This window comes from Strix uralensis, chromosome 6 (assembly GCF_047716275.1).
Source record: "Strix uralensis isolate ZFMK-TIS-50842 chromosome 6, bStrUra1, whole genome shotgun sequence".
In the NCBI taxonomy this organism is placed as follows: Eukaryota; Metazoa; Chordata; class Aves; order Strigiformes; family Strigidae; genus Strix; species Strix uralensis.
The window spans coordinates 7,400,673-7,418,166 of record NC_133977.1 but is presented as its reverse complement, the minus strand read 5'-3'; the positions used below and the strand labels follow the sequence as shown (position 1 = coordinate 7,418,166).

Below are 17,494 nucleotides of genomic sequence, written 5' to 3'. Positions count from 1 at the left end.
AATCACCTTTACACGACATGGAGTATATACCCAGCAGAAGTTAGCACCACTTTAGGCTATTCTAGTTTATCCTGTTGGCCTTTAAAACTGTTCTAGAAGGTAGGGATTGCAAAGGAATAGAGATGTGTTGACACTGCTCTATTTTCCTGTGCAGCTCTATGGACAGGGAAGGTCTGAAGATGACAACTCTGGAACCAAGAAGCCATGTATTACGCTCAGCCCAGACTGTAGTCCCTGACGTTTTCCCCCCTCCCCAGTCTTAATGGCTAGTAAAGTGCAAATGCAGTTAGAGTTGAAATTTTAGTATGACTTTAAAATATTTTCTTCTTCACAGCATGATTTTCCTCCCTTTCTTTAGAGAGATGCAGTTGAATTTGCAAACTCAGTGAGTTACCCATGTTTGCTGAGGCCTTCCTATGTTCTGAGGTAAGGCTCAACCATCAGAGCTCATCAACTTGTGGGTATGAACTACAAAAGTCTCTTTGAGACAAGGGAGAGTAATTTCAGGGGATGTGTGGAAAATGCTATGCTAGGTGCATGTGGCATAAAACTGCCCATCTCAACAGGTGGGACAGCTGCTCAAACCAATAAAGGAAACCAATGGATCCCTTATGTCCATCAGGCAGAGATCAAAGGTAGAACATAATCGTAAGAATGTCTGTTTAGCTGCATTATCTTTTTCATATCTCAAGGCCAAAATTACAAACCATCTGGGATATTCTTTAAGGTTCCTGAGACTACTACCTGTACAATTAAGCCAGAAGATTGTTTGCCACTAGGAAAAACAGAAGGGTACATGCTGAGGCCATTTATTGGGGTTGGCATCTGTTTTCAGAAAATGACAGCACATCTTTTGAATTCAGCTTCTTATTTGCCAAGCTTCTCTGCTTACAGGCATGTTTTATGTCCCTACACTGTGACAGCTGCTTCTCTTTAAAGAGACATTGTACAGAGCCACACATTTCCAACAGCTAGACTTTTTGAAGAAGTTACACCAGCACATAAACACAGCAAGCTCACACGTTCTGAATGATCTCTCTTCTCTGCGAGGAGTTTCTTCATAGATGGATGACTAGGCACAGAGAGGAAGTTTGCCGGGCACACTTTACAAGTGAGAATAAATTGGAGACAGGATCCTTTTCATATGAAGAAAAGACATATATCAAAATGAAGAGGCACAACATTCATTTTCAGGGAGAACTGCCCCCCCCCCCCCCCCCCCCCCCCCAATTTTTATCTGAAAAGGAGAAGGATTTCTTGTATGTTCAATCCTCAAGGAAATATCTTTTAGAAGAGACTGCTGAATGTGGCTTTTCTAACCAATTTCTGAAGCTTGCAGTGGGGTTGTGAAACAAAGTTGAAAAACAGCATTTGGATCAGGAAGATAAGTTAGAAACGGCTCCTGATGTTGTTATTCAGGATTTTAGGGAACACTTCTTTTAGCCTATTGTTTCCATCCATATTAAATTCAGTATAGGCCTTTTCCATATAAGTATTTGCTAAAGGGTGTTTGTGCAGGTTAGGGGGACTTCAGAGAGAAAAATGAAACTGGAGGATGTAAAACTTAAGGAAATAGAAAGTGAAAAGCCCTAGCACAGCACACCATCTGGCCTCTATTTGCAGAACAGCAGCAGGTCCACAGCTAGACTTTTTCATCCTTTGAACAGATATGGCCTTTAATATTTGCCAGTTGCCTTGGAGAACTAAGCGCATTTCCCCAGCAGTTATGTACTGTGTGCACCAGCTCACACCCTCAGTGGTGCTGCTGACATAGGTCCATGGATTTAGCTGAGCTCTATTGTTTTACATCAGCTGAAGAGGTAGTCTGGTAAGTATAATCACCTGGGTACTTGTGTCTATTTATCTTAGGCTAAAGTGACTGATTTCATGGGATAGATCCTTCCTCCACTTTTCCCCACAGTCTCTGTGGGCTTGCCCACCAAAGCAAAGGGGAAGCTGAGCATCAGTGGTAGAAATGACCAACATAACATCTTTTTTAAAAGATTCTTGTCTTTAAAAGGGACCTGAATCACTGACTGTCGAGCCATGTTCTCCCAGATCCCCCTCTCTGGTATTACTGACAGCTACATTTCAAAGTAGCTTTCAGATACAGTGTCTATATCTCTCTGTGCCTCTCCTTTAAGGACTAAGACATTAGGGGAGGGACACAGTGAAATGGCCAGCAAAGAACAGCCCATTTTCATCTGCATTTACACCTTTGAAACCATTACTGGTGGCCTGTGTATTTCTCGCTTCATCTGTCCCTGATGAGTAATTGGGGTACAATGAGCAAAGCATCTGTTTGTCCTGAGCTCACAGCTAACCTGCACACATGGGGAGAGTCTGGGTCCTTAGAGGGGCTACCTGGCTGACTAGCCATCTCCTCCAGCTTAGGCGGAGCTTTAAAGGCTTGCATCAGAAGGGGGACTTGGCAGCAGTGCTAAGGCTACACAACTGCAGTTCTTTATTTGATTCTTCATTATGGTTCTGGAGGTCACCTATCTTCTCTGGGAAGGAATAGCAGAAGTTCATTAGGTACTAGCTCTACCTTTCTCTCAGTCAAGAGTGGAGCAAGTGGCTTGAGTCAGGAGCTTACTTGGCTATTCTCTCATACGAAGGTAGTTGGCAACCCTGTAGTGTGGTATCTAACACTGATATCTCCTTTGGAGTCACAAGGGAAGCTGACCTGTTTTCTTTTCTTTGCCATTCTCACAGTGGGTCTGCAATGAATGTGGTATTCACGGAAGAGGAAATGAAGAAGTTCTTAGCAGAAGCTACCAGAGTATCTCAGGTACCAGTCTTTATGCTGCTCCTGCTTTTTCATGTTTGCTGTATTTGTTTCACCTCTACTGTGTTTTCCATCTCTTTGTTTCAGTATTGTGTCTTCCTCATCTTTCCCGTCCTTGTTGGGGGAAGACTCCCTTGTTAGAGTTTGACTCCTCAGTTTGTTCCCTAACAGTCAGGTATGGGTGCCTGTGCAAGCATCCTTACTGATACCACTGGGGTGCCTGCATGGAGCAGGGACAGCAGTTAGCTGTTGTACCCAGGTATCCATTTCTGACCAGTTAATTATATAAATAGATGTAGGCTAGTGGGCTGAGACCCTTCCTACCCCATTCAAGCTCGCTAGTAGCAGATAACATCTTTCACTCAGCTTCCCAACTGTTTTGCTGTTTTGCCTGGCTTCTTTGAACAACTTAAAACTTCATTCTAGCATCATCTCTCTCATCAATAACCTTTTTTTTTTTTTTTTATTTATCCTTTTAAATGCGGGAACATTTGCAAGATTTTGCTATGACATTTAACTCTCCAAACCATGTACTGAGTTCCATTTTCCTCTGATGCAAAAGCAGGACTGCTGCCTGCTTACTGTTAATCCAGTGGGATTATTGATCTTCAGAGTATCTAATGCAGAAGATGAAAACTCTGGTTTCCATTTTAAATGTTTTTCAAAAGATAATTTGGGGATTTTTAAAGTGTCTTTTTCTGGCAAAGGGAAGGATTTGGTCTAGTATGCTGAAATTTGGAAAGAAAAATCTGAGCAATTTCCCAAAGACATGAATGCTTCAGAACATAGTAAACAATTCAAAGCCTGCATTTCTCCTATACCTTCTATCAGTGTTATTGTACAAGGGATGTTTGGAGAGATGAGAATATGGGAGGAGGAGAAAGTAAAACGATCGAGGTTGAATGAAGAACATACAGTAGTCAAAGTCTGACCTTTCGACAGTGTCTGAGTTTGGCCTTGCCTTTTGGTCTGTTTTCTTCTGAGGGTTTTTTTCCCTTTGTTTTTTGAATGGTCACTGTTTAGAACAGTACTGTAGCACCATCAACACTACTGTCACAGGAATCTTGGAGTTAAAAATAAGTAAGTCAAAGAGGAACTCTGAAAACACAACTGGCTATGGAAGCCAGACATATTACTACTTACTCAGGGTATTTCTTACATGGTTAAAGTTTGAACAAGAGAAAAACCATGTGGTTTTTAAGCATATGATGCAAATGATCGAAGTTTAGCGTTTCAGCAAGAAAAGATGGAATGAAAGAGGGAGATACCTTGTAAAGCAATCATATCCTGAAGGATAGGTTAGTGTGGAGGCAAGCAGGCCACTTATTACCATCTTTGAAAAACTTTAAAGGGATTTTTGAAAGCAGGAGAGTACCACTGTTACTTCCATAAGAAGGAACTATACAACCAATTCTCAAAAGACAACAGGGTCAACCTGTGGTAGAAACCAGATTCTTAGAAGTGCTCAGCCTCCCAAAATACCTAGCTTCTCTCTGTACTTCATCTTAAGTACTCTGCTTTGGGTTTCCCCACACGCTCACAGAAGCAGACCAGGCAGCAGCCTTAAGCCACGTTCAATGGGACAGATCACTTCCTTGTGCTGTGGGATAGCTTCGTGATGGCAATGGGTACCCTACAGGAGGCTGAAGCCCAGGAAAGTGACCCTTGGTCAGCGTAACTTGTCACAGCTTGACTGACTTGAATTGGGCAATGTTGTTCTTCATTGCTCAGAGGTCTCATCCCTGGTACAGGAGGCCCTGCTGGGATTTGAAGTTGTAGAGCCTTGGCAATACGTGATGTATTCCTAGAGGAAAGAGTGGATGTTCTCATGGGATCCTTATGATGTCCAGTTCTGCTACACAAACAAGGCACTGACACTTGCTGCAAACATGACCAGTTGCACACCATGAGTCTTCAGGTGCTCTGGTCCTGATCATGCAGAGATTTACACTAGATTTACACACTTTTTTGTTAGTGTAGTCAGGCTACTAAGGGAAGACTTCTTTCTTCATCCAGCATTTTATATTGACAAAAGCTATAGTATAGTTGAAGCTAAGCTAGCAAAAAGCAAACTGAAACAAACATACTGTATTCTGCTTCTAAATTAGGGAAGGTTTTTTTAGTCCAGTCAAGGCTTTGTGGCCTGTGAGTGGTTCCACAGAAGCTACCAATACTAGTTGTGAGCATACAACTGAACATGAGCATCTTTGTGGGATACAGGCTTCATTTTTCTGGTTACAAAGCCTTACCTAGTTCTGCTCCATCCAACAGAGCATCTCCAGATAAAGTGCCTAACCAGTATTGTTCTGTTGTTTTAGCTACTTTGCTGTTATGGTGTTGTGTCATTATGGCATTTATGTTGTCAATAATGTTCAAAACTTCTTGTGTGAGTTGAGACAGATTGGGGTAAACAAGGTTGTATGCACATATAAAATCTTCTGGTGAAAAACTGCAACAAGACAGAAAGTTACAGGACACAAGCCACTAAATTTATGAAACAGTGTAGGCTGCGGCATTGTCCTTGCCTGTGAATTTACCCTTGCACTGATAAATGTAACGAATTGTGTCTTGTAACTTTTGGAGTTGCTTTATATTTTTTCAAGAGGAGCCTTTTGAGCATGCACAGACTGTCATTTATTCCATTTTATTCTCTAATAAATAACAGGCAGTTAATAGTGGATGGGACAGGTAAAATGTTGAGACATAAAGCTGGCCAGGAAGAATGCGGATTAGATTTTTAACTGTCTGTTGGAGCAGGTGGCTGGAAGGAGAAAGCATTAGAGGAGAGTGGGAAGTGTGTGCTAACATCCCAGAGATAGGCAGGAAGAAGAGGAGGAAGACAATGTATACCAGGGAACATATTGAGAGTCAAGGACAGTTTGTTCCTGGCCAGCTATAATTAGTGTCAACTTCTCCCTGGGAGATTTAGGAAACCAGGCAGAGAAATGAGAAAGGAATGGATCAGTTACTGAAAATATAGGACTCTTTAAAATAGCAAACAGTCACTATACAAAGTCATTAAGTATGCCAAGAATCAATTACTTTGTGAAGCAGTACGTCCAGTGAGGTGGCTGGGAGGCTCAGAGGAGGGAAGAATTGAAGATCTTGGAGGTGAGCACTGTCTTTGGGAGACAGGATCAGAGGTCACTGGATCCATGCATGTGTCCCACTATCTTCTTTTTGCCATGATCTCACTTAAAAGCTCTTTGTGGTTTTGCCCCAAATTTCCCTGTCATGGTGATGTTATGGAGGACTCAAATTACTGCTTCAGTGGCTTTGGGGTAATCATGCCAAGTTTCCCCCCATTATTGCTTTGCAAAGCTCACTTATCTATGGAAATAAGGATATTAATAAATTGGTCTTGTGGGATTCTGCTTCCAAAGGTTTTCCAGTGATGAATAGTGGAGCGCTTGGATGGTCCCCAAATACTCTCAAATAAAAACTTTCTTCTTTTATCTTGTCTTGATGACAGGATCACCCTGTGGTAATCACTAAATTTATTGAAGATGCCCGTGAGGTGGAAATGGATGCTGTAGCGAAGGCAGGAAGAGTAAGAACTTTGCTTTTCTTTGATAGTAAAAAATAGTAAAGTTTTTCAGGATTGGAGATTTGCAAAAATGTGTGTTTTGCATGATTACCTATACAGCCATGGATTCGTGCTGAGAAGAGTGGAGAAACAAGAAAAGATGAATTCATCTTGGGTTCAAAAACATTGTGCTTGAAAAGATCAACCTACCTTATTATATACATCTAAATAGTTATTTTTTTAAAGCATTTTTACTGGATTTGCAAATCACTGGCTTCACAAATTACTTCCATCAGAATTGTATCTGCATGTGTTATGATATTACCACAGTAGTTTTATTATTACAACCTTGCATGTCATTGCTGATCAAAGACAGTTCTCACACACACACAAAAAAAAAAATCACAAACTTCTCATTTAACAGAAATATTCTGGTTTCTGTCTTCATTTTTAACCAGCAGGCAAGATCACTTTTTCGGTATCGAGGTAGTGTGCCTTGATGCAATTCGTACAATTTAAATCCTTAGACCTGAATTTCCTCTGCTTGCTTTTCCCCATGATTAAAACAACACAAAAGAATGGGGAGAAAAAAAAAAAAAAGTACAAGTGATGTTAGTCCATACTTGTTTCTGTTGGGGAATGACAACTTTTTTGTGTTCATGGCAAGCAGGACTTAGCTGTTTTAAAGTCTAATTAGCTTTTACCTTCTGAGTCAATGTGTGTTAGAGAGAGGAAGGACGCCTTAGGATCTCCAGACTGTGGCAGGTTTTATCATGTTCACAGTTTGCTCAACCATGGTATGAAAGATGCCTTGTTCATATGCCTTGTGTTTTCTTCAGGCCTATTCTCCCCAAAATTTCGGGAAACTCCATTCCCGCCCCCCCCCCCCAATCTGTATCCTCTTTTGGATACAGCTGTGTTCAGGAGACTGTGCTGGGCTGGGGATGGGGGAACAGTTCATGAGAGAGTGTGAGGTGACTGACTGCTCTCTTGTTACTGTATGCAGGTTATTTCACATGCTATTTCAGAGCATGTGGAGGATGCAGGCGTTCACTCTGGAGATGCCACCCTTGTGTTACCCACACAGAGTATTAGCCAGGGAGCCTTGGAGAAGGTAGGTCTTGCACTAGCACTGAAAAGAGAAAAGAAAGTAAGAGTTTACATCTGCTTTTTCTCTCTTTGCTTGGGAGAACTCAATTACCAATGGAGAAATCAAATCACCGATTTTTTTTTAAAGGCCAGTGGGATATGTGCAAGTATAGGATGTCAATGTGCCCCTGTGATTGACTATGCTGTACATAGGATCATCTGAACTGTATCCCATTAATTTAAGCAGTAGATATACACACTTTCAGACCCATTGGATTTTTTTGTTTCATTGGTTTAGAACCAGCTTCCATAGCAGTAAAGGATTGTCTAATTCATACATATGCCATGGTTCACTTTCCACTTCCTTTTCCCACAATCCTTAAATGATTAAATCAGGCATATGACTTTCCAGCTGCCTGCTTTTCTAGAAAGGATATCAGGATGAATGAACCTCACCTAATCTTGACTTTTTCCCCTTTCAAGAATAAATCTAGTGATACAGAGTTAGTTGTCAGAATACATTTTCTAAATGAAATGTCCTATCCCCTGTGATGTCATCCTGTTAAGGGTTTGTTTGGAAGCTAGCAAGAGCTGTAATGCAATGGTCTGTTCTCCAACTCTGTTTACAACGATGTCCAAGGCCTTGTTTCTGAAAATAGCCATCTCCTGAAGCAAAGCTATTGAAACACTTGTACTGAAACGGCATGTGATTTTGTGACAAACCTAGAAAATAAGACCATAGTGTTTTCTCCCAGTTTGTTCCAGAGTATATCTGCTGAGACACCTCCCACTGATCTGTGATGGGACAGGCATGTTGGTGAAAGACTTTTGGGACTCTTGGAAAACTGAGTAGTTAAAGTTAAATGGCAAAACATCATTATTCATTATTTCACCAAGAATGGTATAAAGGCTTAGGTGTGCAGTGTAGGAATTACTACAGACAGGGCAGGCTTTTATTCTCTTTCTCCTTTCCCCTGCTTTCTCACACACACACACACACAAAGCTGATTTTTACTTCTGCCCTCAAGTGGCACTTTGTGCTCTAGGTTACCAGGCAAATTAAACATATTTGCTTCTGAAAGATAATGCTATTGCCAAAATGAAGGTGTAGAGAAAAAATGTGCTAGATACAACACTTAAAGGAATCCACATGTGAAGTGATTTATTGCCATGATGCTGTCTGTGGGATTTATTTATTTATTTGTTATATATACACACGTTTTTACCTTATTTATTTATTATTATAGGTAAAAGCTGCTACAAAAAAGATTGCAAATGCCTTTGCCATCTCTGGTCCATTCAATATTCAGTTCTTGGTGCGAGGCAACAATGTGCTGGTAAGAGCTCTTGTGGCTGTTGGAGGAAGTTGGGCTCTGCTGTGGATAGTCAGGCATGTGGTTCCTGCGGTCCCTGCCATGGAAACTCTGTGGCAGTAGCAACTGTGGGTTTCTAACCTGCCTGGTCTGACAACATGTGGCTCACCTGTGCCACACCTAGTCATGCAGCTCTCCCTGTCTGTGTGGGACAGGGCATCCTCCCCTGCCTTCACCTGGAGGGTGAAGTGAGTCTGGCTGCATTGTCTGTCAGCACTAGCTTTGTTTTGCTGTGGGCTGCTGTCCTTCCCAAAATTAACAGTTCTGAATATGATGGACAGCACTGGGACCTGCCCCTCATCCTATGAACTGAATATCATTGCTTTCAGATCTCTGATATCCTCTCCCATCTTTAGCTATTTTGATCATTAAAATAAGCCTTCCAAGGCATTGGAAAGAAAGCAAGACAATTTAAGTGTTTTAGCCATTAAGATGGTTATCTAAATAGCATGACCCTAGTAGCTATCAGTAACAGAAGTGCAGCAGATGTCTGACCCTTTATGGTTAACAGTTGGATTTTTGTTGCTAATGGAAGAAGGCCAGAGGAATGTGAGCAGAGTATGACTGAGGAAGTGGTGAATGGAAAGAAAACCTGATGTAATATAGAAGAGATGCGTTATTGGTGAAAGATCCTGTTTGGGCTATTAGTTGAGAAAAATGTACTTACCATTCTTCACCTTTCTTCTATTTCACACATAGTTATTCAGAAACTGCACAGAGGGACAGAATGGGGTTTTTCCTTCCTTGCTTTCCCTCAGCTGTGCTTGCATTTTCTCTGGATAAAGGCCTCTCTTCCATTCTGTCTTAACTGACCTATTCTTGCCCCCCTTCACTCCCCCTCTTTTTTACAGCAATTCTGCTTTTGCTAATGAACTCCATGGTGTGCTTCTCAGCAGGATGCAGAACTTCTTTTTTTTCTTGCTTGGGTCACTGAATGACTTCTGCATGTAGATGAGGAAAGTCAGTAAGGATAGCCCAGTCATTCATGAAGTGCCATTACCACGGAAAAAGAACAAGGTGGGCTTCTAAAAGTTGTACCTAATGCCTGTGCATGTTTCCATGCCTCTTGCACATTAACTTAGAGTGTAGTATAATACGTTTTCCAAAGTGAAGTCTGGATTACTCTCAGTTCTAATTTTCAGACAATAGAGATGAAACTCAGTTGCAGAACATCAGGCTCCTTGTATCTCAAGCTGGCCGCTACCCATCCCTCATCGCTGTTTGTAAGATTGAACACAATTTCTGTGTCTCTTGTTTGGCAATCTGAAGAGCATCTCTGCCAAGAGGAGTAAGGACTGATTTCCAGAAATATGAATCAATCTATTTCTTCACGGCACAGTGCCTGACCCTGGTATTTCTCCTTTTTAATCCCATCAGGTGATAGAATGCAACTTGCGGGCTTCACGCTCCTTCCCTTTTGTATCGAAGACTCTGGGTGTGGACTTCATCGATGTGGCCACAAAAGTGATGATTGGAAAAGAGGTTAATGAGTCATTCCTCCCCACACTGGAACATCCCATTATTCCATCCAGCTATGTTGGGATTAAGGTATGGTTTCCAAAAGAACACCAAAAAACCCCACAACAGAGCCAGCACCTAGCACATTAATAGGCAATTAGTACTTTAATGCCCAGAGAGAACAATTTACTCGTTGACCAAAGGCCAAATTGACCTTTTGTAGTTTCTGTCAAGATAATCTATGTTGGGAATTTTGGAGAAAAATAAAAGGAAAATTATCTAGTGATTATTAACAAAATCAATCTTCCTTTATTTCTTACTTCTAACCTACTCTGAATCATGTTTATGAACTGCATAATAAATATGCACTTGCAGAATTGAACACTGAAATTCAGGCTATTTCACAATACTGTCTATGTGTGGACATGTACAAATTTGTGTTTTGAGTGACCCCCAGATTTTACCTTCAGGATTTGGGATGTGGACTGCTGAGTGCATGGAATCCCCTGAATATGTGGGTGAAATTCTTGGATCCTTTGATTTCAGTGGGGCAAAGACTTTACTTTTCATAATTACTAAGTTTATATAGCACCCAAGATACCAAAGTGTACTGTAGATATTTTTGAATGCTTAGTGGAAGAAAAAAAGTTAATTGAAGTTCCTAATCATAAAAATTTAGAACAGGACTGCAGAAAATACAATGGATAATGAGAATTGTTTATACAGAAACTTTCAAGCTTTAATAGCTTCCATATCAAGTGAAAAATGAGGAAATGGAAAACACCTAACATCTTTCTACTAATAAAATGTTCAGACCTATTAAAATTCAAGCCAAATTTGTGGCCCAAGCCAGCTCAGGTTATTGGCAAACCAGTCAGTCTAGAAGTAGCTTTACATGTTATTTTGATGCCACAGATAGGCATTATCTGAAATTCTAATCTGAGACTTTTTATTTTTGTTAGTCTTATTTATTTTTACAAATTTCTATTATTTAGACCTGGGGCTTCAGCACTGTTGTTAGCTAAACTGTCAAGAGTTTTGTCTCTCCTGGGAATGCTGGCTACAGAGAGGAAAACCCAACTATATTAATGAAAGCTTCACTACAAAGCCTTTTTTACTGCTTGTGTTCTGTGTGGATTTGTCAAATATAATAACCTGCTAATACCTTTGGAAATGCTAAACTTTGAAAAATATTCCAGTTAAACCTGTTTCTCATTATTCATGCATCATATTTTCTGTCCTCTTACGTTTTTATTGCTAGGAATATTTGCATGGAAATGGGATTTTGTTTTTCCAGCAGTTCTTAAATGCTCTGAAAAAAGAATATGAAACTCTTTTCTTCTTTCTCAACATAGCTGCTCTTTTGTGGATTTGGAGTCCCACTGTTTTAGCTTTGGTGACTGAAATATTGTCTTGCCATGTTTGCTTGCAGAGTGACGCAAGAATCACGGCCTGACCAAGATTAAATCCTGGATAGAGCATGACTGACTAAGTTTTAAATAGGATTTATTTGCAGTACCAGAGTCTGCTCCTGCTGATGCATTTTCATGTTCATGGCAGACAAAAATTAGGGAGCTGGTAGAAGGCTTTGTTGCTTGTTACCTTTCAAGGCAATATGCACATTAGAAACAATCCACCTTGACTGCCATATCTCAGCTTGAGACTGTAGAGTTGGCCACTGTAAAAATTTTCTCTTTACTTATAGAAGAAGCGAAACTGATCTAAAAGTCATGAAGACACATGACAGTTTTTGAGAAACCTTTTGCAATGAATTTCTGCTGTCACAATTTAGTTGGTCATTGTTAGGTGCCATGAAACAGCAGCTGTCTTGTCTGCAGTGTCACCCTCAGAGACTTACAGGAAGAGAATTAAGTCTTTGGATTTAAGAATAGATTCTTTTTTTAAGCAGCAAGGATGCTACCTTTATGTAATTGCCATTAGTAATTTGAGATGTAGAGAAGCCCTATAGAAAATTATTTCTTAGCAGAAAATTTGTTCCATGTTTGCCACATGTGGTCATTGGCTCAATCTTTAACAGAGAGTTTCTTTCTCTCCTTTTTTTTTAAGGTCAAAATAGACAAGAGAACTCAAAGACCACAGTGACCTAAGTCCTCAGATAATGATAATGCTCAGGGGGTTTAATATTTTCATACAAAAGATTAAAAAAAATTACAGGTGTGTATTTTCGGGGAGGGAGAGGGAAAATATGAAAATAATTTGCAAAGTTTCTTCTGGTTTATGCCAAAAGAGTGCATTCTTGTGGAATGATTTGATTTCTAAGAATGAAAAGTTTCTGTTGGAGAACAGTTTTCTCAGAAAAACTGATTGGCTTCAGACAGTATCTCTCCTTGTTTCATGAATTAGATGCTTCACAGCCTTTCTGTTTTAAAATGTGTCCTAAAAATGGTCGTGCTAGTGGGCTACTACAGATTAGAAATCTGCCATCAGAATTTCAGCAGGACTGCAAGAGTTAGAAGGATGATTTATTGGTGAAATACATGTTTATTTGTTCTAGTCTGTCACCAAGATGCTGGGGGAACTCATTTGCCGAGTACTCCTTTGCTTATAAGCCTTGACCAGTGCTTTTTTTGGATTAATTCATGTATGTTTCTTACTGTCACTTCCAAGTATAGCTGGGGTTTTTTTAATGATCCATTAAATTTTCATTCTCTTTCTCTCTCTCCGCTCTTTCATTCGCCAGGCTCCAATGTTTTCTTGGTCCCGACTGAGAGATGCTGACCCTGTTCTCCGATGTGAAATGGCCTCTACTGGGGAGGTATCTTTTAGATTTGCTATTTTTTTTAAAGCCATGTTGCCTTTAAACATCATGAATCTTTGCAAGTGATCTTATTACTGCCTGAATCATGATGGCATCTGTAGCTTCTTCAGAAAATTGAAAACATCTTTCTTAGCTGTGAAAACACATTGTCCTGGAAAACCCAGTTTATTCAGCCACTGGATGTCCCTCTTTACCTGCGTGTCAGCTCCCTCAGTTGGACCTGGTTGGTGTGACAGCCTGAAATGAGTTTATCTGAGAGCTGTCGGGTTCTGGGAGGTTCTTGGTGTGTCAGTCCATTTTATGAATCACCTGCTTCTAGCCAGACAAATGTTTACAGCTTTCAAATCCCCCCATTGACACATGCCAGAACAGCAATATCGAAACTCCAGGTCATGAGTGTTTGGTCTTGGAACATGCTAGTTACTTAAAAGCAACAAATACGTGTGGTGATATTTTTGTTGTTGCCTGGTAACCATCAAGGCATGTCCCAAGGTGCAAAAAGCAAGAAAAAGTGAATAAAATGTGATGTCTGCAGTAATGACTGTTGGTAGGATGAGAGGGAGTCTGGGCTACTTTGCCCACTCTTTCTACAGCAGGGCTGTGAGGTGCTTCTGAAATGTGTCTCTGGTGTACACATGGCACACTATAAAGGCACAAAGCTGTTTCTCTTCCTGTGTAGGCTCAGCAGTGATGGGAGCCCTCACTCCTCAAGGGGTACAGGTTTCCACCTACATCGTTTGGAAAGATACTAACTCATCTAGAACAAAGAGGTTTGTTTATGGAGCTGGCAATAGCTGCTGTAGATATACACAAGCTATCTTTAAATTTGCTTGCTCTGTTACTTCTAGAAAAGTTGTGGTGTCAAGAAACTTATTCTGATCTAGAAAGCCCACTTGGGAAGTGATTAAATACTGAGGCAATTAGATTAGGCTTAACTCAGTTCTACCATAGCTAGGCAGGTGGCAGACTGTGGGCTGCTCCATTTGGTATGACCTTGGGTATGTCTACATGAGAAGTTTTCTTTAGGAAAGACTTATCATTTTAGTATGAAAAAGCACTATACCCAAATACAAGGTAAGAACAGACTTAGGTCTCCTACATGTCTCTAGAATTACTTTTATTTTTGCTTTTCATAACGTGTGGAAAATCAGTATTGCAGAAGATTTCCTTTCAGTGAAGTTAATGGGCAGAAAAAAGCCAAGTGACTTCTGTGACTTCCTTATTTTCAGAAGAAAATTGACTACACAGACACGCCCCCCCCCCCCAAAAAAAAAAAAAAAAAAGGAATAAAATTGTAACTAAGGGCCAGAATTATTTTTCTGAGCTTTATATGGAGTTACAGATTACCTTGGTCATAAAGGAGGGATTATTAACTTTTATGAGTTGGAAAGATCCATATTCACAAATGCCATAAAATGTGACAGTTATAAAAGTCTTTCTTATGAGTGAAGTAAGGATAATAACTTGCTTTGGGTAAAATGCTCAATTATTCCTCAAAGACATTTTTCACACACACAGCTTGATTTGGGCTTGAATTTGTCACATCTATCTGGCAGAGATATATACTGCTGGAAGTTGTGGTTCCCAGAACAGCAGAAGACAGTGCTTAGGATCGCTTTGAGTACTGTGGCTGATTTGACCACGCCATAATGATAAACCTCTCCTGGCAGGCTGGAAACCCCTGATCCAAGCCTACAGGGCAGGGGGCTGCCCACCACCCCAGAAAGTCCAAAGCATACATAACCCCTCAGCCAGATACACTGTAGAACATGCTGAACACTCAAGGATGAGTTTTTAGAGAAAAGCTGAGATACTAGTTGTCAAGAATTTTTTTATCCCTTCCCTTGCGAGATTTTTGTTTGTTTAGTTGTTCTTTTTTTACTTCAGAAGATCTGGCAAATCATCATTTGTTCTTCTTACATGAAATACTGGTTTCTGCTCACCATGGTAACAGTGAGACCATGAATGTGAGGGCTCACTGTGTGATGGGAAGGACCTTAAGAGGAAAATGGGAGAGCAATTCTCAATCAGCCCCTTTATCCCATCTGTATATGTGTGTAGATTTGTTATTTCAAAGAGAAAAATCTGTGACAGTTTCTGCTTCTCACTGTTTTTCCACAAATGTGGAGTTGGCCAGAAAAAATGAAGGTTAGTTGTGGTTTTTTTTTTCTTTTTTAACTTTCACAAAAGCTCATGCATTCCTCTTTTTGTCATCAAATTCCAATTTTGGTACGGAACACAGTTTAGTTCTTTCAGAAGATCATTACCGTATGACAATCTGTCAGCGACTGAGCTCCACAGGCAGTTCTGCATGATGGAGAACTGCTAAATGATTTTTATAGTTTTCTTTATCAAGTTTTTGTTTATATAAAATAAATTATTATGAATTGGCATAATTGCTTTGTTGTTTTCCTAAGTACATACTAACATTTTACTTGAATTTTGTATATCTGTGGACTTTTAATCGAAAAGCATCTTTATATACCATGGTTTATCTTCACAAGAAATGCCAGAAGTACACGCCAGCACAAGCGCTGTCTTACCCCAGTTTGCAGCATACACACAGAGAAACATGCCTGCATGCAGAACACTCACTGGTATTTAAGCATTATATAATGTTAAACAATTTGCAGTGCACTCACAAACATTGGAGCAGAGGCTGCATACAGCATTCCCATAACTCAGCAGAATCAATTGTTGTTACTCCTTGGTGTGCTGTTTGTAACTAAAGCGTTGCTTATTCCTTCATTATTGCTTCATTAAAATTATGAGATTTGTCTGCAATGATTTTCTGATTTATTTTTCCCTGCCCCCGCCTGCAGGCTCCATGCAAGAGCAACCTGATTCTGTGTAAAGAAGTCAAAAGAACCTATTTAAAAATTTCATTCCTGTTTCTTCTTAAAGCAATGGGTTTGGGTTGGTTTTGTTTTTTCCCCTCATACCATCTTCTTTGTGCCTTTTCCCAGGTCGCATGCTTTGGGGATGATGTGTACTCTGCCTTCCAGAAGGCTATGCTTGCCACAGGGTTTATGTTTCCTAAGGAAGGAATTTTGATTGGAATCCAGGTGAGTCCTAAAAATCACAGCTGAGAAAGGACCGACACAGAGGAACTCAGTAACTGTTGCCTTGTTTTCATTCATGCATCTTTATGGCTTAAATGTGTTTCTCTGCAGTCCATGTTGAAGTGCAGTAAGACAGTGAGGAACAAACACCATGGAGAGATCTTTACTGGATTCCTTGGGGCTGGCCTGTTTTTTTTACCTCTGGTTCCTGATAGTTTCTACTGGGAGCTGCAGAAGTTTGCTGGGGGCAAACCCCCAGGATTTGCTTCAAGCAGAGGCCTGGGATCACAGAATTAGAAGTCACCTTCCTGTAGGGAAAAAAGCCCGTAGACAATCAGTTCAGAGAAACATCCCGGCTAGAACTCAGAGCCTGCTCCCAAATGGGAGCCCTGGGGATGCCACTTTCCAATCCTGATATATAAACTCCCATCATCTGTACATTGCCTTTTGCCCTTTTGAAGCCAGTTCCCTTCCACCTTCCCAAAACAGTGAGACAGTTTCCATAATGCAAAGCTGGACCTGCTAAGCTTTCCCCATAGCTGCATGTATTTCATCCCAGGCAGAGCTGTAGTGTCGTCCGACAGTGTAGAAAACGTGAAGTTGTTAGGGTGTTGTGGGGCTAGTTATTGGTGTAACGCTGTCAGGCAATGAGACCTCCACCAGGTATGGCACTGTCATGTTCCTCTCCTCATTGGAGTCATGATGGGGATATACTTGAGTGCAGGGGGGTGAGGGGTTAAAGGACAACAGTCTTCACCCTGCAGCCTGCTTTCCTGACTGCCTAGAGGCATGGCTGCCATTATTCCTTTCCCTGTTTGATCATGGTGCATGGCCAATATTGTTCCCTACCATGCAGCTCCTATCAGATAGGAGTAAGTAGCTCGGGAAGGAAAAGCCAATGCCACGTTTGTGTAGGCATGTTTCTTGTTTTTGTATCTTGCCAGAGCTCTCTCCTCTTAGGGACTGCCTCTCAGACACATGTTCTGCAGGCTCTGTGATTCCACACCAGACTAGAGCTTGGTTTAGGGTTTCATCTCTTGCCGTCAGCATCCCTCAAAGTTGCTATATGTGACAGAAAGTTTAAATGGTGTGATGGAAATGTCCTCCAGTGCAGTGGCTTCTGCAAACAGCCTTTACATGAGGGAGTTCCTGATGGGTTTGCCCTAGGAACATCCCTGCACCATTCACAGTTCTGTATCAGTAAGGAGGATGTGCATTTCAGGGTGAAAAGGTAGCTAGGCAGAAAAGCAAAACGTGTTGGTCCTTTATCACAGTGTAGTTACCAGCTGCAGGAGGTGCTGAAGTCAGATACACTTGTAAACTTTGAGATGTGTGTATGTTCCTCAAACAAATTCAGACATTTCCATTGCAACTAGAACATTCTTGGGCCCCATAAAGACAACTGATTGCCTCCTGACA

The 17,494-nt window shown here is 40.8% G+C and overlaps 1 protein-coding gene across 1 annotated transcript in view; it reads left to right on the top strand.

Annotated features, from left to right (window-relative positions):
- The window catches only part of CPS1 (carbamoyl-phosphate synthase 1), a 94,778-nt gene that overhangs the window by 70,291 nt on the left and 6,993 nt on the right, over positions 1-17,494 (top strand). Inside the window, exons 27-34 of the mRNA XM_074872251.1 lie at positions 359-426; positions 2,716-2,791; positions 6,261-6,338; positions 7,321-7,428; positions 8,651-8,740; positions 10,154-10,324; positions 12,936-13,010; positions 15,980-16,078. Of these exons, the coding sequence (XP_074728352.1) occupies positions 359-426; positions 2,716-2,791; positions 6,261-6,338; positions 7,321-7,428; positions 8,651-8,740; positions 10,154-10,324; positions 12,936-13,010; positions 15,980-16,078 (765 nt within the window). The remainder of the gene's footprint in view (positions 1-358; positions 427-2,715; positions 2,792-6,260; positions 6,339-7,320; positions 7,429-8,650; positions 8,741-10,153; positions 10,325-12,935; positions 13,011-15,979; positions 16,079-17,494) is intronic.